The sequence below is a fragment of the Bubalus kerabau genome, chromosome 6 (genome assembly GCF_029407905.1).
Source record: "Bubalus kerabau isolate K-KA32 ecotype Philippines breed swamp buffalo chromosome 6, PCC_UOA_SB_1v2, whole genome shotgun sequence".
Taxonomy (NCBI): domain Eukaryota; kingdom Metazoa; phylum Chordata; class Mammalia; order Artiodactyla; family Bovidae; genus Bubalus; species Bubalus kerabau.
In genome coordinates this window covers 22532399-22559547 of record NC_073629.1, presented here as the reverse complement: position 1 = coordinate 22559547, position 27149 = coordinate 22532399, and the positions used below count along the sequence as shown (strand labels likewise).

The 27149-nt window shown below is 38.0% G+C and overlaps 1 protein-coding gene across 2 annotated transcripts in view; it reads right to left on the bottom strand.

Annotated features, from left to right (window-relative positions):
* Positions 1-27149, bottom strand: part of RNF115 (ring finger protein 115) — a 59495-nt gene that overhangs the window by 20510 nt on the left and 11836 nt on the right. Inside the window, exons 2-5 of one of the 2 annotated variants that reach the window (XM_055584534.1) lie at positions 17364-17422; positions 16567-16618; positions 13799-13841; positions 7011-7222 (exon numbers count right to left, since the gene is read on the bottom strand). In XM_055584534.1, the coding sequence (XP_055440509.1) occupies positions 7011-7222; positions 13799-13841; positions 16567-16618; positions 17364-17373 (317 nt within the window). In that variant the 5' untranslated portion in view covers positions 17374-17422. The remainder of the gene's footprint in view (positions 1-7010; positions 7223-13798; positions 13842-16566; positions 16619-17363; positions 17423-27149) is intronic. The other variant, XM_055584533.1, reaches the window with a different exon arrangement.

The following is a 27149-nucleotide window of genomic DNA, read 5'->3' as shown; positions in this document are numbered from 1 at the left end:
AGATGTGGCTTGTGGGATATCAGTTCACTGACCAAGGATGGAACCCAGGCCACAGCAGTGAAAGCCCGGAATCCCAACCATCAGGCACCACGGAACTCCTGGTACGCTTTTAGGAGGACACAATTGATGGCCTGTGGCAAGTTTATGGAATGGTAAGGATTTTCAGGGTAGGGATGAGAAAAATAGCTACAGAAAAGGTAATGTAAGATTGCAAATAAGAACTTATATTGATAACTGAACTGAGCAATGATATACTTTTAAGCAAAGGTGGACCTCATTTACCTATTATTCAATTTCCAACAGTTTCAATACATACCATTGTGAATACCACTACTGACTACTTTGCATATAATTCAGGATTCCATAGACCCCATGGAGACATGGAATTCAATGAGAAGCCTTCATCTTTTATGTGAAATTCAAAGGCATTGTGAAGTCTGAGGTCAACTGAGCTAACCAGGTTAACTAGGATTTGTTTCATTTGTAAGAGAACCCTCCTGCAACAGTTCTATTTAATTCTCCTAAAAATGGTGGCCTTTTAAACTTTTCTTTCAGAAGCAGCAGTTATATAAATGGGATGCTGGATTAAACCTAAAAATAGGCACACTGGTCAACTTTCATTATTTTTCTACATATAATCATGGAAAAAGGTTAGGAGATCCCTCTTCCCACTCTACACATTTCTAATCAAAATATAATTTGAAAGTTTGTCCTTGCCAAACTATAAAACAGTTACTTGAGAATAAACCAGCAGAGCACTGCAGCACCTCAATAAAGCTGTAGGTTTCATCATATGCACCAACAAATCTACAGGGGTAGTTTCTACACCCCTCTTTTGAAGACTATCTCACACCTCTCATACCACACAGCATTTTAAACACTGACATATAACTCCCTAATAAGATAAAGCAAAGATGAAAGTGTTTATAAAGCCAGGGATGAGCAGCTTCCACATGATTTTTAATTCTTTACAGTCTCAGGATTAAGCTGTCAGTCAGGCTTTGATTCATGTTAAATAGTGTATGGATGATGTTAATGTCGCCCCCAGGCCCCATTTCCTGGCCTACTCCTTAGAACTATTTCCATGAAAATACATTTTAAAATAAATAAATAAAGGGGTGTAAAAGATAAAACTGTTTATCTTATTAAATACACTATCACTTAAGAGTCTTCTAACATTACTGCACTTTAATTTTCATAATTTCCCAATGCATTCATGAAGCAATCTGCAGAAAATGCTTTAACAAATTAAAGAGCTTTTTAAATCTGATATTTGTATGTATTTGTGAAATGATTATCATGTAAGTCTAGTTAATATTCGTCCCCATACAGTTTAAAATTTTTTTTAACATTTGAACTTTTAAGACCTACTCTCTCAGCAATTTTCAAATATGCAATAACATTATTAACTATAGCAGCCATATTGTACATTATATTCCCATGACTTATTCATAATATAACTGGAAATCTGTCCTTTCTGATACCCTTCACCCATTTCACCCACCTCCCACCCTAAAATCCCTATGGCAACCACCAATCTGTTCTCTGTATCTATGAACCTGATTAATGAATTTTTTTTTTTTAAGATTCCAACTATAAGATCATACAGTATTTGTCTTTCTTTGTCTGATTTATTTCATGCAGCATTAATGCCTTCAAGGTCCATCCATGTTGTTGCAAATGGCAAAATTTCATCCTTTTTCATGGCTGAATAACATACACACACATATATATGTGTATCACAATTTTTTTTTAATCTATTCATCCGTCAATGGCTCCTTAGGTTGTTTCCATGTCTTGGCTATGGGAAACAATGCTGCAACAAACATGGGATGCCATTTATCTTTTCATATTTGTGTTTTTGTTTCCTTCAGATAAATACCCAGGAATGGAGTTGCTGGATTATAAGGTAGTCCTATTTTTAATTTTTTTGAGAAACCTCCATTGTTTCCCACAGTGGCTACACCAATTTACATTCTTACCAAGTGTAAAGGGGTTTGTTCCCTTTTCTCCACAACCTCATCAACACTTATTATTTCTTGTATTTTTGATAACAGCCATTCTAACAGGTGTAAGGTGATATTTCATTGCAGTTTTGATTTGTATTCCTCTGATGATTAGTGATGCTTGGCATTCTTTCATGTCCTTTCTGGCCATTTGTATGTCTTCTTTGGAAAAATGTCTATTCAGATCTTCTGCCCATTTTTTAAACAGATTGTTAGGCTGTTTGCCTTTCATTTTGTTGATGATTTCCTTTGCCATGCAGAAGCTTTTTATCCTTTGATGTAGTCCCACTGTTCATTTTTGCTTTTGGAGTCAGATCCAAAATATCATCACCAAGATCAATGTCAAGGAGTTTGCTGCCTATGTTACCTCATAGGGATTTTATGGTTTCAGGTCTTATGTACAAGTCTTTACTCTATCTTGAGTAAATTTCTGTGAATGGTATAAGGCAGTTTCATTCTTTTGCATGTGGCGACTCTCAGAGCCCCACAATGGCATCTAGCTTTCTCCTCAGCAATAGACTGAAGGCTTTCAGCAAATTTTCAGTGCTTAACATCCTGATGGGACAGGCCTGCCATAGGATGCATCCTTAGGAAATGTGCATTTACAGCCACTAAAATACACACAAATCTAATATACAACATAATCTCACTCGGCCTTGTATCCCAGTCTGTGCACTTTATCAAGCCAAGTGGGGCAGGCAGTCTTAGAGAGCTCTGAGAGCTGGCAGTACTGTACCCTGAGAAGAAAGTGCATTAGGTCAACTGCTTCCTCCTCTATAGCTCCTGGATGTATTAATACTTGTACCGACACAAGTACCCATCTTGGTTTACCTAATGGCTGCTGCCAGACAGAAAGGCACTATCACTTTCTTAGCGATTCTCCACACAGAAGCAAGCATCTGGTATTTCACAGTCTCCCAAATCAGTCATAGCCAAGTATTTATAAATTTAAAAACATATTTTTTATGTATTTAGTTCTCTTCTATATTAGTTGGAGAATAATAATATAGGCATAGATGTTTTACTTATATTTTATAGGTTTTATTATGAATAAATTCCAAATCAGGATAATAAGAAATGATATCATATTTGCTAAAAAAGAAGAGATGTTGGGTCTGATATGGCCAAGAACCACTTGAGTTATATGAACCAACACATTCTAATTTTCTCAAGTTATATTAAATTGAATTTCTATTGCTTTTAACAAGAGAGTTCTGACCATTATAACTAAAAAGCACTAGATAAGAAAATATTGGGAGAAAATATGGGAATATTTTAAAATCATGAAATAAGGAGAGAGACTTTCAAGTATGGTATGAAATCTAAAATATGTAATATATAAACAATATATAAAAGATTAAGATCTTTGCTACATAGAGAGAACTCCTATAAAACAATTTTTTAATTCTGTAATAGGAAAACCAAGCAAAGGATATTAATAAACAATTCACAAAAGAAAAAATGCCTAAAGCCCAGAGATAAATCCATGCACATATGGACACCTTATCTTTGACAAAGGAGGCAAGAATATACAATGGATTAAAGACAATCTCTTTAACAAGTGGTGCTGGGAAATCTGGTCAACCACTTGTAAAAGAATGAAACTAGAACACTTTCTAACACCATACACAAAAATAAACTAAAAAATGGATTAAAGATCTCAACGTAAGACCAGAAACTATAAAACTCCTAGAGGAGAACATAGGCAAAACACTCTCTGACATACATCACAGCAGGATCCTCTATGACCCACCTCCCAGAATATTGGAAATAAAGGCAAAAATAAACAAATGGGACCTAATTAACCTTAAAAGCTTCTGCACATCAAAGGAAACTATTAGCAAGGTGAAAAGACAGCCTTCAGAATGGGAGAAGATAATAGCAAATGAAGCAACTGACAAACAACTAATCTCAAGAATATACAAGCAACTCCTACAGCTCAACTCCAGAAAAATAAATGACCCAATCAAAAAATGGGCCAAAGAACTAAATAGACATTTCTCCAAAGAAGACATACAGATGGCCAACAGACACATGAAAAGATGCTCAACATCACTCATTATCAGAGAAATGCAAATCAAAACCACTATAAGGTACCATTTCACACCAGTCAGAATGGCTGCGATCCAAGAGTCTACAAGTAATAAATGCTGGAGAGGGTGTGGAGAAAAGGGAACCCTCTTACACTGTTGGTGGGAATGCAAACTAGTACAGCCACTATGGAGAACAGTGTGGAGATTCCTTAAAAAACTGGAAATAGAACTGCCTTATGATCCAGCAATCCCACTGCTGGGCATACACACTGAGGAAATCAGAAGGGAAAGAGGCACGTGTACCCCGATGTTCATCGCAGCACTGTTTATAATAGCCAGGACATGGAAGCAACCTAGATGTCCATCAGCAGATGAATGGATAAGAAAGCTATGGTACATATACACAATGGAGTATTACTCAGCCATTAAAAAGAATACATTTGAATCAGTTCTAATGAGGTGGATGAAACTGGAGCCTATTATACAGAGTGAAGTAAGCCAGAAAGAAAAACACCAATACAGTATACTAACGCATACATATGGAATTTAGAAAGATGGTAACAATAACCCTGTGTACGAGACAGCAAAAGAGACACTGATGTATAGAACAGTCTTATGGACTCTGTTGGAGAGGGAGAGGGTGGGAAGATTTGGGAGAATGGCATTGAAACATGTATAATATCATGTATGAAACGAGTTGCCAGTCCAGGTTCGATGCACAATACTGGATGCTTGGGGCTAGTGCAGTAGGACGACCCAGAGGGATGGTATGGGGAGGGAGGAGGGAGGAGGGCTCAGGATGGAGAACACATGTATACCTGTGGCGGATTCATTTTGATATTTGGCAAAACTAATACAATTTTGTAAAGTTTAAAAATAAAATTTAAATTAGTGGGAAAAAAAAAAAGAAAATGCCTAATAATTATATGAAAATAAGCTTAATCAAATGAAAAATTAAAGAGACATTAAAAAGTAATATTTAGCATATTACTAGCATATTTTTGTCTATCAGATCATGAAAGATAAAAGACTGAAAACAGTTTGATAAGGATGTTCTGTACATTTCAAATACTATTGGTGAGAATATAATGCTATAGCCTTTCAGAAGGGCAATTGGACAGTATCAATTTTCAAATGGTCATATCTTTGACCCAGCTCTTTCTCTCTTAGAATTTTATACTCCAGCAAGAGAATTTCAGAAAAACATCTACTTCTGCTTCACTGAGTATGCAAAAGCCTTTATTGCATGGATCACAACAAACTGGAAAATTCTTAAAGAGACTGGAATACCAGACCATCTTACATATTTCCTGAGAAACCTGTATGCAGGTCAAGGAGTAACAGTTAGAACCAGACATGGAACAACAGATTGGTTCAAAAATTGGGAAAGGAGTACCCAAGGCTGTGTATTGTTTTCATGCTTATTTAACTTATATGCAGAGTACATTACGCAAAATACTGAGCTGGATGAATCACAAGCTAGAATCAAGATTGCTGGGAGAAATATCAACAAACTCAGATATGCAGATGATACCACCTTATGGCAGAAAATGAAGAGAACTAAAGAGCCTCTTGATGAAGGTTAAAGAGGACAGTTGGCTTAAAAACTTTTTTCTGGCGTTAAGCCAAAAAAAGCTGGCTTAAAATTCAACATTCAGAAAACTAAAATCATGGCATCTGATCCCATCACTTCATGGCAAATAGATGGGAGGAAAGTGGAAACAGTGAACAGTGATAGATTTTATTTTCTTGGGCTCCGAAATCACTGTGGATGGTGACTGCAGCCAAGAAATTAAAAGACGCTCCCTGGAAGAAAAGTTATGACAAACCTAGACAGCATATTAATAAGCAAAGACATCACTTAGGTGACAAAGGTCTGTATAGTCAAAGCTATTGTTTTTCCAGTAGTCATGTGTGGATGTGAGAGCTGGACCATAAAGAAGGCTGAGCGCCAAAGAATTGATGCTTTTGAACTGTGGTGTTGGAGAAGACTCTTGAGAGTCCCTGGGACAGCAAGAAGATCAAACCGGTCAATCCTAAAGGAAATCAACCATGAATAGTCCACTGCAAGGACTGATGCTGAAGTTGAAGCTCCAACACATGGCCACCTGATACAAAGAGCTGACCTGGGGAAAGATCCCAATGCTGGGAAAGACTGAGGGCCTGAGAAAGGGGCGACAGAGAGTGAGATGGTTGGATGTCATTACAGACTCAATGGACCTGAGTTTGAGCAAACTCCAGGAGACAGTGAAGGACAGAGAAGCCTGGCATGCTATAGTTCATGGGATTGCAAAGAGTCGAACATGATTTAGCAACTGAACAATAACAAAATGAGAACAGCAACAACACCTACCATTTTACATGGATTAAATGAGCTAAGTAGAAAAAGCACAAAGCACAATCCTATGCACATGGCAAACACTTAAAAATTTAGTGTTTATCATTCCTACTAAATGGTATCCATGAGATCAAGGACTACTATCTGTTTTGCTCACCATCATATCCCCAGTATCCAGTGAAGTATCCCAACATAAAAGACACTCTATAAGTATTTGCTGAGTGAACGTTTTGCAGTCACAAGACTCTATATTCCTATTAAATTTCATATTAACTCCATCACTGCAATCTATTGAGGTCTTTTTGAATCCTAATGTCATCTAATATATCTGCTATCTCTTTCAGTATCTTCTGAAACTTTGATAAACATATCACCTAGATATTTATCTGAAATATTAATAAAAATGTTAACTAGAGACCTATGTCATTAGTTTTATCATCCTTCAGTTTATCATCATTGGTAAACTGGTACTAGTTGAGTACAGACATTCAATTTGGCTTCATTTTCATTCTGCGTATATATTCTCATCTTGCCCACAAAGTATGAAAATCTTATTATGTCAATTAGATTATGTCAGTATGTCCTTCACTGAAACTACCCTTAAAAGAATTTAAATAACAATTTAGCACTCACCTTTCAAAAGCTGGGGATCTCTCTGGACGAGTACTTCCTCGAGATCTGTATCTCTGAGTCACTGACAGCCGTGGAGGCCGACTTGGTCCCCAGAAGTCAGTGTGAGTTTGGTGACTCCTCTCATTGGCTCTGTTATCTTGGTCCAGTAGACTGCTACTTAGAAAGGGTCTAAAATCTTGGAAAAACATCGTGGGGTCCAAACGGTCCCAGAACTACAGCAAAAACCAGAAATAAACAACATGTTACTTTTTTCAAGAAAAGGTGACAGAGGAAACAGGATGAAAAAATACTGGGAAAAAAGAGAGGATTAACTTTTAAGACTTCAAAATTCAGCAGTTCCAAATGTTAAAAATGTATGCTTCCCAATTTCGTGGAGGAAAAAAGAGAAGTCTTTCAAGTGTATGCACAGGGGGAAAATTTTGTATACCAAGAAATAATTCCCTTCATATAGAAAGAAGCCAATGGCCAGACCTTAATACTGAGCTCATAGCCACATGGCTCTGACCAGTTTCCCAAACTAAAATTAAAAACATGAACCAAAGGTTGATCATGAACTTCTGTCCTAAGTACAATCAATCATCTAGATCAACATTATAACCTTGTGTATTGTAACAATGACATCCACATGTCTACCATAGAATAACTTAAGATTAAACAAAATGGATGTATACACTTGTGGGGGAAAAAAAAGCATCAACACTACAAAGTGAAGACAGATGTCTATAAAACACTTAACTTATAGAAGGTGCATGAGGAAGCTGTGTCGAAACTGTGTCAAAGCTGTGCCAAAGCAGTGCAAGAATGTCTGATAAGGCCATTCTATTGTACACACTTTTTACTAAAAGTGTATTGGCATGGGACAGGCATGTCTAGGGGCGAGGGGGAAGGGGAGTGTTTGTTGGGTTTTGCCAAGGAATCACTAAACAAAGAGTAAGAGGAAAAAATCCAAGTTACCTCTAAAATAATTTAAATTTTTTTATTTATAATTTAATTTATATTTATATATATATATAAATAATTTATATTTATAAAATATATAATTTATAAAATAATTTAAATTATTTGGGCATCAGATATTTCAAGAGTTCCACAGACCACAGCTTACTTCACTCCATCCAACCAAGTACATAACTCTGGTCACATCCTGGTCTTTTCATGTTGTTTTTAAGTTTTAAATCAAGTTAAAAAAAACCTCCTTATTTATTGTATTTTAGTATGTTACTAAAATATTAAACTACTCAATACATGACCTTAGATCCTAAAATCCTCACAGCTCCTCCATCCCAGACTGATCTTTCTTCCAGAGACCCATACTAGCAACAGCCTCCTTTAGAAATACTCAGAGAAGGGTTAGCAGCTCAGTTGCACATTAAGCTAAAGCTGATTCTCAATCTACCTTCCAGTAATTTGTCACATCAATTCTTAAAGTTAAGGGGTTTGTCTACGTTTGTCCATAATGTTATTTTTTGCTAATTTTTCCAATTTATAATTTATTTTCAAAGATGCTTTCTCCCTTTTTAGTTAAAAATATACAATAAATATAAATTATAAAAATACAAGTGCAGAATATAAAATACAAAGTACAATATAGCTTCCATTCTCTCAGCTGTGACCAAACCCTACCCCTAATTCCAAAGAACTATTTAGAGGTTAATTTGATATGCAGAATTCCAGATTTTTTTTTCTTGAGAGGGAATTGTTAAATTTTAATCTTTTGTTTTCCATTTTATATTTTATGACTTTGTTGTTGTTGTTTGTTATAGTTCTAGAACATAGGCACCATTCCACTAATAGAAACTGACAGGACATAGAGACAGAACTATCTGATGAATACACACAATGACTAGAAAAGAAATATAAAGAGACTTAGTTTATGAAAAGACTACCTTAGTTTATGAAAAGACTTAGCTTACCTCTGAGAAATCATCCCCCAAAATAGGTCCTATATTAACAACTGCAAAAACTAAACAAACCCAAATGAAACAAAAGCAAATAAAACTTCAAAACATTAAAATACAGTGCAAAAAAATGGTAAGACAAATTTAAGTCACTTTCCAGCCTTTCAGTCAATAAAAGGCTGTGACTGTGTCTTTGTTTGGATTCAGGTCCTCCTTTTTAAATTATGCCCTAAAGCCCTTGCCCCAAGTGATGGGGGTTGGGGGGTGTTAAGCGGGGCAGTGAACACCCGGTCTGTGACACCTGACAGCATGCGCCTTCACGGTGGGCCAGCACAGCAATGGCGACACTCCCCTATTCTCACTGGTAAAGCTTCAGAATTCCAGATCTTTAATTCTCTATGTGTACATACATTCACCAGGCTTTATAAACATACACACACATTTATTCAACAAATACTTACTGAGCATGTACTATGTCCCAATCACTTTCTGGGAATGATTAGAATACAGCAGTTAACAAGATGTTAAAAAGCAAACAAGAACTTGTGCCCTAACAGATTTCATTTTCAAGTGGGAAGAGAAACACTCTCCCTCCCTCCAAAAAAAAAAACAATGCCATGAAAGGAAAAAAAGGCTTGCAATGAATAACTCAGAACAAAGGCATATCATTCTTTTCAACAATAGCACTGTATGGATGTTTTATGTTTTATATAGTCTTTAACATTTATTATAATATATAGTATTTGACACATGTAAAATAACACAAGAAAGGAGGTGTAAGAAAATAAAACAGGACTTCCCTAGTGGCAGAGAAGATAAGAATCGACCTGTCAATGCAGGGAACATGGGTTCCATCCCTGGTCTGAGAAGATCCCACATGCTGTGGATCAACAAGGTCCCCGCGCCACAACCACTGAAGCCCACACGCCCCAGAGCCTGTGCTCCACAAGAAAAGCCAACACAATGAGAAGCCTGTGCACCGCGACAGAGTAGCCCCAATTCTCCGTCAACTAGAGAAAGCCTGCACACAGCAATGAAGGCCCAGCGCAAACGAAAAAAGTAAAAATAAATTTTTTTAAAAAAGAAAACATATGGTCATGTAACCATCTCTTAGCTCATATGACCAAAACCACTGAAACCCTATGTCCCTCCCTCCTCCAACCTCCAGGGATAACCACTACCCTCAATTTGTTCTTTACCATTCCTTAAATAGTTTTACCACAGATACACACATCCATAAATAAAATGTGCCTTATGAATTAATATGAAAGTGCCTAATGAAAGCACTTGCTTTTCTGTCTCCACATGTTGATACATTTATTTTCATACACACTTTATGTCACACTTTTTAAAATCTTTTCTTCCCTCAATAAACATAAGGACATAATATTTACAGCTTTTTGCCATTACAAACAGCCAGTGCGAACATTCTTATATATGTTTTCTACTATAGAGATAGGAAGTTTCTGTTAGTGGTCTATACAACTTTATATATGGTCTATATTAATGCCAAATTGTTTTCCAAAGTGGTTGAACCAATTTACATATCCACCATGAGTGTTTAAGGGTTTCCACTGTATCAAATCCTGGTGAACACTTGATAATAGGGCTTTTTAAAAAAATAGTTTTTACCAGTCTTCAAGACAGAAAACACTTATATCACTAGAGGTTTCTCTTTTTGTTTTCTGTGTATAAGAATCTATAGGAGGTTGATTTTTTAAATGTATATTTTTTTGTCCTACTGCAGAAAGTAAACTCAACAGGTCTATAGTAAGCCTGAAAGACTCCCTTCTGCATTTCTTGTATAGATGGTATAAACCATACAGTAATGAACTCCCTCAGCTATTGTTTATCTGGGAATGCCTTAATTTCTCCTTCATTCTTGAAGACAGTTTTACTTGATTTAGAATTTCAAGGTGGCCATTTTTTTCTTTCAGCACTTTAAATATGTTATCTCACTGCCTTCTCAGTGTTGTTCAGTTCAGTCGCTCAGTCGTGTCTGACTCTTTGCGACCCCATGCACTGCAGCACGCCAGGCCTCCCTGTCCATCACCAACTCTCAGAGTTTACTCAAACTCATGTCCATTGAGTCGGTGATGTCATCCAATCATCTTGTCCTCTGTTGTACCCTTCTCCTCCGCCTTCAATCTTTCCCAGCATCAGGGTCTTTTCAAGTGAGTCAGTTCTTCACAGCAGGTGGCCAAAGTGTTCAAGTTTCAGCTTCAACATCAGTCCTTCCAATGAATATTCAGGACTGGTTTCCTATGATGGACTGGTTGGATTTCTCAAGAGTCTTCTCCAAAACCACAGTTCAAAAGCATCAATTCTTCAGCACTCAGCTTTCTTTATAGTCCATCTATATTATACTGTCCTCTCATATCCATACACAACTACTGGAAAAACCATAGCTCTGACGAGACAGACCTTTGTTGGCAAAGTATCAACTCAATCCTCATAACAACCCTGAGGTAGGTATTATTATTTTCCCCAATTTACAAAGGAGGAAACAGAGGCACTGAAAAATTCTAAGTAATTTTGCCCAGGTTACACAGTCAGTAAGCAGTAGACCCAGGATTTAAACTCAGGCAATCTGGATCTGGGCATATCACTATGTCATTTGACCTCTTTTCCTAAACATCTTAGTCTTTTCAAAGACTGCAGCACACCTAATCTGTCCTTTCTACTGTCTGTCACATACACCCCACAGTAAGTTTATTATACCCTCTGTACATTCTTTCTTGTATCCATACTTGTTTCATATGTTTGCACTTGCTCCCCAACTAAATTATAAGTTCCTTGCACTCAAGGCAACTGTAACATTGTTTCTTGCCCTAACTTCTAGCAGAGTGCTGGAAGTGCACTCAATATATACTTCTTAGCTGATTTTTTTAATCCTTGACAACTTGTACAATATTAAAAGACAGGTTTTTTTCTATATAAGTGCAAAATATTTTAAAAGGAGAAAACTGAAATATTCCCTTTGATGACAAGGGAAAACTGGGTGTAATCATGCCCTTGCTACAAATCCTGAAGAACATGATGTCACAGGCTATAACTAGGCAAAATTACTTCAACACCTGAAGGATAACTCATGCAGTGTCAGATTTAGCATTACTAAAGTTAGAAAACTGACTAAATATATATTTATTTTTCTTCTGAATGCATCTTCTCCTAGTGAGTCATAACTATAAAACTTGTATTTCCATCTCCTAAAAGAGAACACTTAAGGAAAATCAGATGAAGTTTTTCCTCTGCATATGTATAACCAGTAAGTGACGATCTGTGTTATCAGGAATAGCACACACAAGGAAAAAAAATACTAAAACTGGAAAGACTTTCATGCCTGGTGAGCAGAATCAATTCTAAGTAATGTTTTTTCATCCATCAAAACAAGAAAATGGGAGTTTAAAGACATAATCTATCTTGAATCACACTAATCAACCCACATACCAAGTCAGTTCAGAGTTAAGTAAAAAGCTTAATACCGGATACTGGGAAGTACCACAGACCATAAGTAAAAGAAAATACCCTTACTAAAACAGGATTGTTACCCAAACATTAAGTTTCTTGACTATATATCTAATAACACAAAAAATCTTGGGAGCTGAGAATTCCCTGGTGGCCCAGTGGTTAGGACTTGGTGCTTTCACTACTGGGGCCCGGGTTCAATCCCTGGTTTGTTTGAACAAACCTAGTTTGTTCCTTAGTTCCTTGTAGGAACTAAGATCCTACAAGCTGCACGGTGTAGCAAAAAAAAAAAGTCTGGGAGCTGCAAGTCTTAAAATAATTTTCAGAGGATAAAGGAGAGAAGCTTAGGGTTTTATGGGCTTCTTACTAAATACCAGTTTTCAGACACACCTGCAAATACAGTTTTACTTTATACACAAATAAATACTAAGAAGTTTTGCTTGTTCTCAAAACTTGAATTATTTCCAAAAAAGGTTAATGTGATTCTGAAATACAAAGAAATTCCGATTATGGGATTTAATTTTTTTTTTTTTCTTTTAGCAACTGTTAGCTTTCTAGGGCTAACCAAACTATATGGCAGTAGGAGCAAAAGCAAACCAGTGTTTTCTGTAGGCAGAGGGGTCTACCCTTGTGAGATATAGTCTCTTAATGCTTATAAACAAAAAGTACTGAGTGTCACTTAAAACTGTACACCTTAGGGCTCCCCTGGTGGCTCCAGGGTAAGGAATCCACCTGCCAATGCAGGAGAAATGGGCTCGCTCACTGATTCAGAAAGATCGCACATGTCACATGGCAACCAAGCTTGTGCACCACAACTACTGAGCCCATGCTCTAGAGCCCGAGAGCCACATCTACTGAGTCCACCTGTCACAACTACTGAAGCCCACATGCCCCAGAGTTTGTGCTTCGCGGTAAGAGAACCCACATTATATAAAGAACTGGAAATTAACTATAGGTCCTATCTTGAGACCTGGAAGGCAAGTAAATATCTTATCCTTAATCTGGCACCCAAATTCCAAAACATATATCAAATTACCATATTCATTAAAGGTAATCTCTAGAAACCAGTTCCTCTGTGTAAAACTGTAGACTGTGCCTCAATGTGACTTCAGTTATAACTCATCCCCTGCTCTTTACTTGACTGTCACACCACTAAGAGTCTGCACACAGTTATTAAAAAAAAAACACAAGCTTTACATTCGCACACTATATACACAATATAGAAGCAGAAAATAACTGAAAATACCACCTAATCAAAGGTTTACTAAAAATAACATGCCAAAGCCCCAACTACTGAACACAAACCCTTCTAAGACTACTCCTGCCTACATCTCCCTTAAACATTCTGAGGTTCTGTTGCGCTCTCACCGCTGCAGCGCGAGGCACTGCCTAAAGGACCCATAGAGCCAAAGGGACACTTACCTCGGCAAACTGTGTTGATGTGCTGCTGCCACCACCTAAAAAACTGAAGAGAAAAAGCAATGAGAAGTGATTCTATTTTCTATTCCCAGGAGTAAGCTTCCCTCCCAGAACCTAAATATAGAATGGTACAGTGAGAACAAATCCCAGTAAGGAAAAATAACTCATTCCAATGTGACACCTACAAAGGAAATTATGAAGAACTTGCATGTGGATTAATCTATGGAAAATACTGTAACAAACTACAAAATCAAGGATAAACCAAGTGAAGAAAATTAGAGAGAGGGGCCATCACAGGGAATGAAGAAGGACCCACAGCTAGCAACGCAACTCAAATCTGAGTAAAGGAAGAAAAATATTTATTCTCAGAAGCTAAAAAATAAAACTAGATTCTCCAAATAATATTTCACTAAAAAACCACTAACCATCAGATGAACATACAACATTTGAAACTACTAGAAATGATTAAAAATTAGTAATGCAAGGGGTCTGGTACAATATTTAGCATCTTATAAAAGGGCTCAATACATATTTTTTCTTCTGATGATGAAGAAGCCATCCACCCCTCAGAGCCATCCTCCATTAAGACTTTACTAAACTCACCAAACAAGACTCTTCCACAGCCCTCTGCACTCTTGACTTTGATTCTAAATTTGACCTTGTATTATACATATCCAGAACTTGTTTCATCCATTTCTACTTCTTACCCTTCTTTCAGAAACATAAAGTTCAGAAGGTAAAGACTGTATTTTATTAATACCACAAATAAATGTATTTATTATGTATCAGCCATTATACAGAGCACTCAGCACTTTTGATAACACTGCTTTATTATATCCTGCATTGAAAACTCAAAAGTAAACGTTACTGAATTAATACTGCATGTGCAAACCAACTCCCAAAGACCAGGAAAAAATATTAGATCCCACTGTCCCCATGAAATTTGCAAAGAGAGAAAACTGGCTAAAACACTTTGGCAGAAAGGGGATGGAAAGAATCACAAGAATTGTTGGATATCACTTTTACTTCAAGACACATACAAGGGCACAAAAGTACACACATTAGCACACCAGCATGCACACACTCACCCCAATGATATAAAGTACACAAATTACTAGAGCAGCTTTCATTTTCAGAATTACAATAGTAATCCAGGCGCTGCACTCAGCTCATTGAGAAAACACACACACCCTGGTTAGTCTGGAACCAAAAGTGAAAAAACGAAAGCTAATGCCATTCTCTGTCTATGGCAGCCTTATTCTCTGATTAGAAACCATTTGACAACTGTTATTTGTTTCAGAAGTTAAAATGTCTTTTGTAAAAAAACACTTCCTCTGTAGAACAAGCCCCAAATTACCAGTACCTCTATGCTAGATAAATTACCACTGTGTATCCATCTTATTGCTCAAGCCTAGAAAGGCTTCCAGGGCTCTTACTGCCTTTACCATATATTGATAGCTTCAAGGATTCAGGTATCTTTGGTAATTAAAGTTATCAACTCTTTCTTTTAGGGTTCTTCTATCCCTGCAACTCCCCCAGCCTTCCCTTTCCTTAAAATTCCTTTGTATATTAAGAATGACAGAGCTGGGGTTCCTTGGTGGCTCAGTGGTGAAGAATCCACCTGCCAATGCAGGAGACATGGGTTCGATCTCCGATCCAGGAAGATCCCACATGTAGCATGGCAACCAAGTCTGTACACCACAACCCTTGAGCCCGTGCTGTAGAGCCTGGGAGCTGCAACTACTGAGCCCCACTCTAGAGCCCACGTGCCACAACTATTGAAGCCCACTGGCCATAGAGCCCTTGGTCCACAACAAGAGAAGGCACCACAATGAGAAGCCTCAGCACCACAACTAGAGAGTAGCCCCTGCTCACAGCACCTAGTAAAAAGCCCATGCACAGCAACAAAGGCCCAGCACAGCCAAAAATAAATAAATAAATAAGTAATTTTTAAAAAAAGAATGATAGGGCTAATCATAGAGAAGGGATAGTAAAAACAATTACATTTTTCTGAGAAATGTTACAAAGCTTAAGTAAATTTACAAGATGTTCCTCCAGATGAATGTCTAACAGCAAATGGAACCCATTATCCAATGTTCACATAGGACTTGCTCTCATTAATTTTTACCATCCATTACATAACACTGTAATTGCTAAGTATTCAAATCAGCAAATGTTCATAAACTTTATAGAAGAGAATAAATACCCTGCTACCTCTTAAGACACTGATTCTAAGCAGATTTCTTCAACGATTTAAAACACTGATCTTTCAAAAGACATCACCTTTGTATTGAATATCTGCTACCAGTAGCACCTGTACAAGACGATCTTTGACTCACAAAAGCACAAATAAAAGATTAAATCAAGTGAGAGCAGGATCCATAGAATTCAGTTTCCTTCTAGAAAAGATTCATCTTGTAGAAACCAGGATTAGTATTTAAAACCTTTGAAAAAAATGCTCCCCCCAAAAACAACATGCTCTATAACACATGCAGAGCATACCCTGCTTGAAACAAGTATATGATGCAATTATAACACCACAAATAAAAAGCTATCCCAAGTTAGCATGCCATCCACACAAAATCGCTAATTTTGCCATCATTCTAATCTTATAGATTGAGCTGGTATTGTGTTATTTAAAACCAAGATTATTACATCAAGTGTTTGTAGCAAACTAGATCTTCATGCCATATGTTGCCCCAGAAGCTCCAGGTCAGATTATACATATAATAATCACTGATCATTAATAAAGTTAAACTGATTGTACATACTGTAAAATGTGTAGTTTTTCCTGGTTGTGGAAGGGAACTTCAACTTTATATTCTGCCAACAGCAACAGTAAAGGAATTATTTACTGTCATTAAAACCCCCAACATCACTCCAATATTAAAAGAAGCCCTCCTATCAACACTATTCTACTTTTTATTACACTTTCATAGTTTTACTCATATTAACCAAGAAGGAATATGTAACCTTGTCACTTTCAGAAATAACTTTCCCCTTTTATAGGTTTTATACCATCAGTAAGAGCAATAAGAGCCAATTTCAAGCATTAACAACACACTAATACTACAGTGGCAAGATGGTATGTTTGACCACAATAATCCTAATAAGCACAAGGGATCCAAGGCTTCCTTAAGAATAATAACAGTTTCCCTGGCTAGAACAGCCTGTTTATCTTATTAGGTAATCTTTGTCAGAAGTTGCTCCCCAGCCCACCAAAGGGGTATAAGAGCAATCTACTTTCAGGCAACAGAGTAGTCACTAAAAACCAACCAATAATTCAAGAGAAACCCTAAAGTCTCAGAAAATATATGAAAACTCACCAAATTTACTCTGATAGGGATACAGAGGTTTCCCAGGAACGCCACAGTAGATCTCAAGACACCTACTATCACAACATTTTCCTTATTTCCCCATTTTTCTTCCCCTTTGCTCTGCTACTTTTCTTCTCTCTCGGCAGAGAGTGTAAGTTATAAAACAAATTTCTTTCTATTCATTCAGTTGATGCTAAAAAACATAATTTTGATAAGAGAATGCCTGATTTATTCATGGGCTTGTACTATACCTGGAATCATCTGTCACTTCTTCAATAAAACCTGATTCACATCTGGGACAAGTATATTCCTATAAAAGAAAGGAAGACATAAATGAGAGTTTTTCACCAGAAAGCTAAGTATATAGTTACATAACAATACACAGTACACAAGCTGATGTTGTGAAATGCTGTTTGTACTTGCTGACTCTCAGGATAGTTTTTTCTGTTATACTCCGGCAAGTAATGAATTCCATGTCATAATTATAGAATGGCTTCATAAGTGATTCCCACTGAAAGCTAAAAGGAAGAATGTCAAAGTTTGTTTTTTTAACTTTAACTTTTTTTTTTAACTGTAATGAGTTCATTATCTAATTCTCTCTTCAAATCTAGTGAAAAAGCTCCAAGAGATGTATCAGAGCAGTAAAAGATTGTAATACTCAATGAACATAGAAATTGCTATTTTTTTCCTGCTATGCTATTTTTTTCCTTTATCTACTCCTTGCCTTTTCGCCCCACTATCATAACCCAAGCTAGCACTGGCTCTGAACAATGCAGGAGACACAACTGAATCACAGAATAAATTGATTGATTTAATCACAGAATAAATCAATTCCAGACTAGGAATTTACAGTGAAGTTTTACAATACTTCTAACCTATTGTTTGATTATCAATGGTTCCAAATAAAATTTAAATATTCTCAGGTGTTCTATAGACATGTTAATTCAAATAACCAGAATAATTCCCTTAGATCAGTTTCTATTTCCTTCACTACCAGGAATATTTCTTTTAATTAAATATCAAGCTTTTGGGCCAATTATCTGTGTCTAGAACTTCTGGGTTACCTGGATGGATTTCTCCACTCCGGGGCTCTAATTGGATGGCTCAGACAGTAAAGAATCTGCCTGCAATGAGGGAGACCGGGGTTCGATCCCTGGGTCAGGAAGATCCCCTGGAGAAGGGAATGGTTACTCACTCCAGAATTCTTGTCTGGAGAATCCCATGCACAGAGGGGCCTGGCGGGCTACAGTCCATGGGGTCACAGAGACTTGGACGTGACTGAACAACATTGGGGCTGATAAGAAAGAATATACTTCAGAGGTTGCTTTACCACAATTTTAAAAAGTATATTTTAACTATTAATGCCTATTCAAATAGATCTGGGAAAGACATCTTCAACTATTTTCTTGCTCGCTATATTTTCTAAATCCCAAAGTTTGTCTTATGAGAAGGAAATGTAAGCTGTATTTGCCTACTCAAAGACAGTCAGAAATGTAACTCAAACATTCAAGAATGCTTTCTTAAAAGAGGCGTAAAGAAAAAAACCAATCCCTTCTGTCAAGAAGACTAGTTTGGTGAGCAGTCAATGCAAGAAAAACATTTAAATTTAATAAAACAATTGCTTTAAGCAATGCACACTGGGAATATAAACAAATACCAACGTTCTCCTGAGGGAATCAGGGAAAGCTTTATCTGAAACAGAGACTTAAAATATTAGTCTATCTGCTCAATAAAAATGGAAACTATGAGTTAAAAATTGTAACAATAGAATACAGCATGCATGGTGGTTGGAGGGGAATGGTATGATGAATGTGAATAGGCAGGCTGAAACCAGACTACGGAAAACTTCAGATTACCATGAAATTTATCCTGTAGAGCAGAGACTCTCAACCTTTTTTCTTCTCTACACACATGAAAGATGAGAAACACTAATAATGGGCATACTGTGAATTACTCCAGGCAGGAAACAATCTGGAGAATATAAATTCTGAGCCCCTCCCTCTGCTCCTCATCCCCTATCCTCCCAGGGGAGGATAACTATATTCCTTTGTAGTAGCAGTAACTATATTCCTTTCTCTCCCACAAAGAAAGTTATCTGAAAGCAAGTGAGATGGCCTTTAGAAGGCTAACCTTAAATCTATTTTAATGTTTAAATTTAAAAAGAAAAAAATCAATGAAAAAATGTTGTGATGTGTGATTTGCATCCCAGTGTCGGGCCCTCCTCTTTCTTTTCTATTCCTCTCTCATTCATTCCCATTGCTTTACATGAAAAATAAAAAAATAAAAATAAATAAATATCCTCTAGGTGGAACAACTTCCAAACGTGTTATCTCTAACCCAGGTCACTCTTCTGGACTCCAGATTCATTTATCCTCAAATGTCTTCTCTGTCATGCTCTTTCTCTCTTACACACACACACTTATCAAGAGGTGGCATACAAATTTGTTCATACTGGAAAACTCGGGAGTCACTCCTGACTCCTCCGTCTCTGTCATCTTCTACATCCAACCATCAAATCCCGGTACTTCTACTGCGAACACATTTCTCAAATCTACTCCTTGCCTTTTTGCCACACTATCATAACCCAAGCCAGCACTGGCTCTAAACAATGAATAAGTTCCCTCTTAAGTGCTGTCCTGCTTCTCTTCCAGCCTCTTCCCATCTGTTCTGCATGATAAAGTCACAATGATCTTTCTGAAACATAAAACAGACCATATCATCCCATCTTAAAACCTTTCAACTATTTCCAGAAACACTCAGAATAAAATCAAACTCTTAAAAATGACTTGCAAGGCCTTGATTCAGCTGGTCCCTGTTTAACTTGCCAACCTCATTTCAGGCTACCTGCCTCAGTGAATTCCAGTCACAAAAACCTTTCAATTATTCTAACTCATCAAGCTGATCCCTGCCTCAAGCTTTCACACATTCTGCTCCTACAACTGAAAACACTATTCCCCTAACTCTTTGCATGGCAAGGGACTTCCAGTCTTTTAGGTCTCCATTTTGAGGTCATGTTAGAAAGCCCCTCTTTCACCATTCAGTCTAAAGTGCTTTCCTCCTCTTTTTAAAAAGAATTTATTTATTTTTGGTTGCACTGAGTCTTCCCTGCTGTGTGTGAGCTTTCTCTAGTTGCAGCAAGCAGAGGCTACTCATCGTTGCAGTGCATGGGCTTCCCATCGCAGTGGCTTCTCTTGTTGCGGAGCACAGGCTCTAGGCACACAGGCTTCAGTAGCTGTGGTGCAGGAGGCTTAGCTACTCTGTAGCATGCGGAATTCTCCTGGACCAGGGATTGAACCTGTGTCCCCTGCATTGGCAGGCAGATTCCTATCCACTTGTTTAACACCAGGAAAGTCCCCTCCTCTTCTTATTTTCTCCTTATGGCTCCTAATTCATTCCTTTATAGCACTTATCACAGTTTGTAATTATATATTTGTTTAATGCTTTCTTTATGTCTGTAACCATTCAGAAAGCTTTAAGTTTCATAAAGGCAGGGTTCAGATCAATTTTGTTTACCATTATATCCCTAAGACAGTCAGGTATTCAATAAATATTTACTGAATAAACAAACATGAAATTACTTGCCACACACCTCACAACTAGGAGTCAAAGTACCAGAATCGAATACAATCAGAGAATGGCTAAAGTGGAAGTAAACAACTAAAAGAGCTGGAAGTTTAAGAAGTTGGGGCCTGCTCATGGGATAGTGAGGCCTAAGATTTCAAAAGAAGCAATGTTCTGGATGATCACAAAGTGCAAGATACAGCTATGAGAGTAGGTGGTGTAATAATTATACAATTATTATTGTATGCTAAAGCTGAAACTCCAGTACTTTGGCCACCTCATGCAAAGAGTTGACTCATTGGAAAAGACTCTGATGCTGGGAGGGATTGGGGGCAGGAGGAGAAGGGGATGACAGAGGATGAGATGGCCGGATGGCATCACCGACTCAATGGACATGAGTTTGAGTGAACTCCAGGAGTTGGTGATGGACAGGGAGGCCTGGCGTGCTGCAATTCATGGGGTCGCAAAGAGTCGGACACGACTGAGTGACTGAACTGAATCACATTTATTTCATAATCAACATTAAGCATATATAGAAATATTATACATGTATTTTTAAAATTTTTAATTGGAGGATAACTGCTTTATAATATTGTGTTGGTTTCTACCATACAACAACATGAACCAGCCATAGGTACACATATGCCCCCTCCCTCTTAAATCTCCCTCCCACCTCCTACCCATCCCACCCCCCTAGGTTGTCACGGAGCACCTGATTTGAGCTCGGTGCATCATACAACAAGTTTTCCCTATCTAGTTTACATATGGTAAGTTATGTTTCCGAGCTACACTCTCGATTGGCCCCAGCCACTTCTTTCCTCACTTTGTTCACAAGTCTGTTCTTTATGTCTGCGTCTCCACTGCTGCCCTGCAAACAGGCTCCTAGATTCCATATATATGTGTTAATACACAATATTTGTTTTTCTCTTTCTGACTTACTTTACTCTGTATGACAGGCTCTAGGTTCATCCACCTCATTAGGACTGAATGTAGTCTTTTTTATGGCTGAGTAATATTCTATTGTATGTATGTACCACAACTTTTTTATTAACTCATCTGTCGATGCACCTCTAGGTTGCTTCCATGTCCCAGCTGTTGTAAATAGTGCTGCAACGAAAGCTGGGGTACATGTGGCTCTTTCAATTATGGTTTTCTCAGGGTATATGCCCAATGGTGGGATTGTTGCGTCTTATGGCAATTCTATTCCTAGTTTTTTAAGCAGTATCCATAATGTTCTCCATAGTGACAGTATCAATTTACATTCCCACCATGGAGTAAGTAAGGTCTTTAAAGGGTCATCTACACTGATCCTGAACTTTCAATGATGTTTAGAACTGTGATAAAAAGAAAATAATTTCAGAAGGTAGATATCATAATTGGGAAGACAGAAGTGAGACTTGAAGCAAGAATCACACTGATCTAGAGTAGAGAAATGTACAAGTTCTCGCTTCATGATCCCAGTTCTAAGAACCAGATCACTGAATCTGGAGAGCCCTGTGACTTCTTTACCTATAGAATACTGAGCTAATTCCAGACAATGTTCTTAACTGCCTAACAGTTTCTGCTTTCTGAGTCTTAAAGCCCTGAGCATTCACACAAATCAGGGCTACTCTGCTGGACAGCAAACAAAGAGGAACTAAAGAACCTCTTGATGAGAGTGAAAGAAGAGAGTGAAAAGCCTGGCTTAAAACTCAACATTCAAAAAAAGATCATCATGACATCTAGTCCCATCACTTCATGGCAAACAGAAGAGGAAAAAGTGGAAACAGTGACAGATATTACTTTCTTGAGCTCCAAAATCACTGCTAAAAAATCACTCCAATCAATGACTGCAGCCAAGAAATTAAAAGATACCAGCTCCTTGGAAGAAAAGCTATGACAAACCTAGACAGCATATTAAAAAGCAGAGACAGTAACTTTGCCAAAACCATAGTCAAAGCTATGGTTTTTTCAGTAATCATGTAAGGATGTAAGAGTTGGACCATAAAGTTGAGTGCCAAAGAACTGATGCTTTTGAATTATGGTCCTGGAGAAGACTCTTGAGAGTCCCTTGGACAGAAAGGAGATCAAACCAGTCAATCCTAATGGAAATCAACCCTGAACATTCATTGCAAGGACTGATGCTGAAGTTCCAATGCTTTGGCCACCTGAAGCAAAGAGTCGACTCACTGGAAAAGCCCCTGATGCGGAGAAAGACTGAGAGCAGGAGAAGTGGGCAACAGAAGATGAGATGGTTGGATGGCATCATCAACTCAACAGACATGAGTTTAACAAACTCCGAGAGATAGTGAAGGACAGGGAAGCCCGACATGCTGCAGTCAGTGAGGTCACAAAGAGTCAGACATGACTTAGCAATTAAACAACAACTCTGCTGGACAGAGAAGTCACATAGATGAGCACTGAGACATCAGAGAAGGACTGGACCGTAAGAGAGAAAAACTACCTTGGAGGTCCATCCCAGTAGGGCCTTCAGACGGCTCCCTCCAGTTTTGTGGACTACAAACAGATGAAAGATCTCAAGTGATAACTGGCCAGCTGAACTCTATAAATCCATAGGAACATGAAAGATAATACTGTTTCAAGTCACTAAAGTTTGGGGTGACTTTTTAGGCAGTAACAGAAAACCAGAATATTGACCAAGGGATGAAGAGTTTTGAATCCTGGTCTTTTTTGAATTAAACACCCCATATTCTTTTCATTATACCTCACTGATTGACAATAATTACTCTTTTAAAGAAAGGAATACGAACTATAATTTGCTGATGATTGAATGGAAAAGTTTATGTCAAGGCCAAATGAGGACTGGGGAGATTCAGCAACCTTCCAGACCCCTCCTTCCCTTAACAGGAGAGCATTACCCTGATGAACATACAATCCAGGGTCTGAAACCTTCTATCTTACAAGATCAGAAATTTAATCTAGCACCCAGAGAAGACCTGTCTCTTAAGAGGAAGATTCACATAAAACCAAATTCAGAGGCCATGTATATAAAAACCAGAATGTCAATTTAATTTCAACGAAAAGAGTTACAGAGTGGCTCATTTACTTTTACTATTCAGCACAGTCTTCCTCAATAAATAATTCTACCTGAATAGAGGAAAGACACATGAGTAGAGGAATCACAGAACTGAATTCTAAACTCAAATCTCTATTATTTGTATTATTATAAAGGTTACACTGTTTGCAAATTACCTAATTCAATGATTGCCACATTAGACATATAATATAGCTACTATAGTTATTCCATATTATAATCACCTGTGTCATCAGGCTAAGATAGCCTAATATATCCATTTCCACTATCAGCATAAACCAGATTCTCAAAATCAATGATCTGTGTTTCTTCTCCCTCTGGGCAGGAAGAAAACAGCATATGTTCGCCTCTGACTCTTTTCTATTCCTTCACAGCTGATCTACAATTTCCACACCTTCTTCTAACAGATACATTCTTTCTCCTGTTAGAATATAATACAATTACTTGGCTGTATTTTCTTACTTACAATCACAATTTAGTCCTGCCCTACACTGAGATTACAACCAGACTAGATTTTAAGTATTTATCTCTTGGGTCATTTCTAAAGATGGCTAACTTGGCATTTTAATTTTTCCTAATTTTTTTTCAGAGGTAATGTTAAGTTCACTCTGGGGGAACATCCATGAATTAAGGAGAATTTGTAAGAAGATCAAACAAGAACCAAACATAGTCTCTGACTCTACACTCCTCCCACACCCAAGCCTTGATCTTAGTATATCATCCTGATATATCCAGATTACAGAGTTTTAAATTTTAAGCATAATAGGTTTCAGAGGGGAGGGCAAAAGCAAGGATAAAAGTGAATTAAAGGCTCACTATAGGTCTGGCACTATGCATGTCTTCAAACTAAACTGCTTTCCTCCAGGGTCTGAACATTTACTACATGCAACTCCAATGAAGACACTCAGTAGCAGGTACACTTGAATGAACTACTTTGGATGATCCACTGCCTATTTCATCTAAAAATATCCACAAGGAGAAGTATTTTTCACCATTAACACTCTGAATCGGGGACCACTCCTTAAGTGCAGCTTAGCCCTGATGTTTACTCACTGAGAAGAACAGTCCTAGGAGACACAAAGCACTCAGAATGTAAGTGAAAAAACTTTGGGGCTTTTTCTTTTTGTGTGCGTGGTTCTTAGGGGGAATGGATGGTTTTAATGCATTATTTTATTTTCCTTCTTCTATTTCATGGGCTGACATCACAAAATGTGAGGTCTTGGTAAAACAATAACCTACAAGCCAAGACTTATATTAAATCCCATACTGTGAAATTTATATACCCTTTAACTTTATACAAATTTATATCCAATGTTTATTCATAATATGAAATATAATATAAAAACTTACTATTTACTTTCTACTTCTACACTTTGTTTTTCTATGTGTTCACATAGAAAATTTTTTTTTAGCTAAAAGAAAAGCCTAATTTCCATGTCATTTGACAGAATCCAAATCTAAGATCACAATATTAAGTCAGTCATGTTCTATTGTTCATATTCTCTGCTGCTGCTGCTGCTGCTAAGTAGCTTCAGTCGTGTCTGACTCTGTGTAAACCCCATAGACAGCAGCCCACCAGGCTCCCTGGTTCCTGGGATTCTCCAGGCAAGAACACTGGAGTGGGTTGCTATTTCCTTCTCCAATGCATGAAAGTGAAAAGTGAAAGTGAAGTCGCTCAGTCGTATCCAACTCTTTGCAACCACATGGACTGCAGCCTACCAGGCTCCTCCGTCCATGGCATTTTCCAGGCAAGAGTACTGGAGTTGGGTGCCATCACCTTCTCCGTCATATTTTCTAGAGTATCACAAGGCAAATTATTCAGAAAATCCTAATTAGAAGGATTAGGAATACAAACTGTTTGAAACACACCATAGTTCCTGCCTAGGCTAGAACCCACCACACCATGAATTTCATGTCAACTTACATCTCTAACATCAACCACACTGCTTTTCTCATAGACAAAGTGAAAGTCACCCAGTCATGTCTGACTCTGCGACCCCATGTACTATATATACTCCGTGGAATTCTTCAGGCCAGAATACTGGAGTCGATAGCCATTCCCTTCTACAGAGGATCTTACCAACCCAGGGATCAAACCCGGGTTTCCCGCATTGCAGGCACATTCTTTACCATCTGAGCCACCAGGAAAGCCCAAGAATACTGGAGTGGGTAGCCTCTCCCTTCTCCAGCGGATCTTCCTGACACAGGAATCAAAATGGGGTCTCCTGAACAGCAGGCAGATTCTTTACCAGCTGAACTACCAGGGAAGCCCTTAAGTTTTCTATAATCTCCTATGATTATTCTTTTACAATCCAGGTTACACTTTCTGCCGTTTTACAGCATCAGTTCAATTCAGTCGCTCAGTCGTGTCCGACTCTTTGCGACCCCATGAATCGCAGCACGCCAGGCCTCCCTGTCCATCACCAACTCCAGGAGTTCACCCAGACTCACGTCCATCGAGTCAGTGATGCCATCCAGCCATCTCATCCTCTGTTGTCCCCTTCTCCTCCTGCCCCCAATCCCTCTCAGCATCAGGGTCTTCCAATGAGTCAACTCTTCACATGAAGTGGCCAAAGTGTTGGAGTTTCAGCTTCAGCATCAGTCCTTCCAAAGAACACCCAGGACTGATCTTCTTTAGGATGGACTTGGTTGGATCTCCTTGCAGTCCAAGGGACTCTCAAGAGTCTTCTCCAACATCACAGTTCAAAAGCATCAATTCTTCAGCGCTCAGCTTTCTTCACAGTCCAACTCTCACATCCATACATGACTGCTGGAAAAACCATAGCTTTGACGAGACGGACCTTTGTTGGCAAAGTAATGTCTCTGCTTTTTAATATGCTGTCTAGTTTGGTCATAGCTTTTCTTCCAAGGAGCAAGTGTCTTTTAATTTCATGGCTGCAATCACCATCTGCAGTGATTTCGGAGCCCAAAATATAAAGTCTGAGGCTGTTTCCACTGTTTCCCCATCTATTTCCCATGAAGTGATGGGACAAGATGCCATGATCTTAGTTTTCTGAATGTTGAGCTTTAAGCCAACTGTTTCACTCTCCTCTTTCACTTTCATCAAGAGGCTCTTCAGTTCCTCTTTGCTTTCTGCCATAAGAGTGGTATCATCTGCATATCTGAGGTTACTGATATTTCTCCCGGCAATCCTGATTCCAGCTTGTGCTGGACTCAGCATTTCTCATGATGTACTCTGCATAAAAGTTAAATAAGCAGGGTGACAATATACAGCCTTGACGTACTCCTTTTCCTATTTGGAACCAGTCTGTTGTTCCATGTCCAGTTCTAACTGTTGCTTCCTGACCTGCATATAGGTTTCTCAAGAGGCAGGTCAGGTGGTCTGGTATTCCCATTTCTTTCAGAATTTTCCACAGTTCGTGGTGATCCACACAGTCAAAGGCTTTGGTATAGTCAATAAAGCAGAAATAGATGTTTTTCT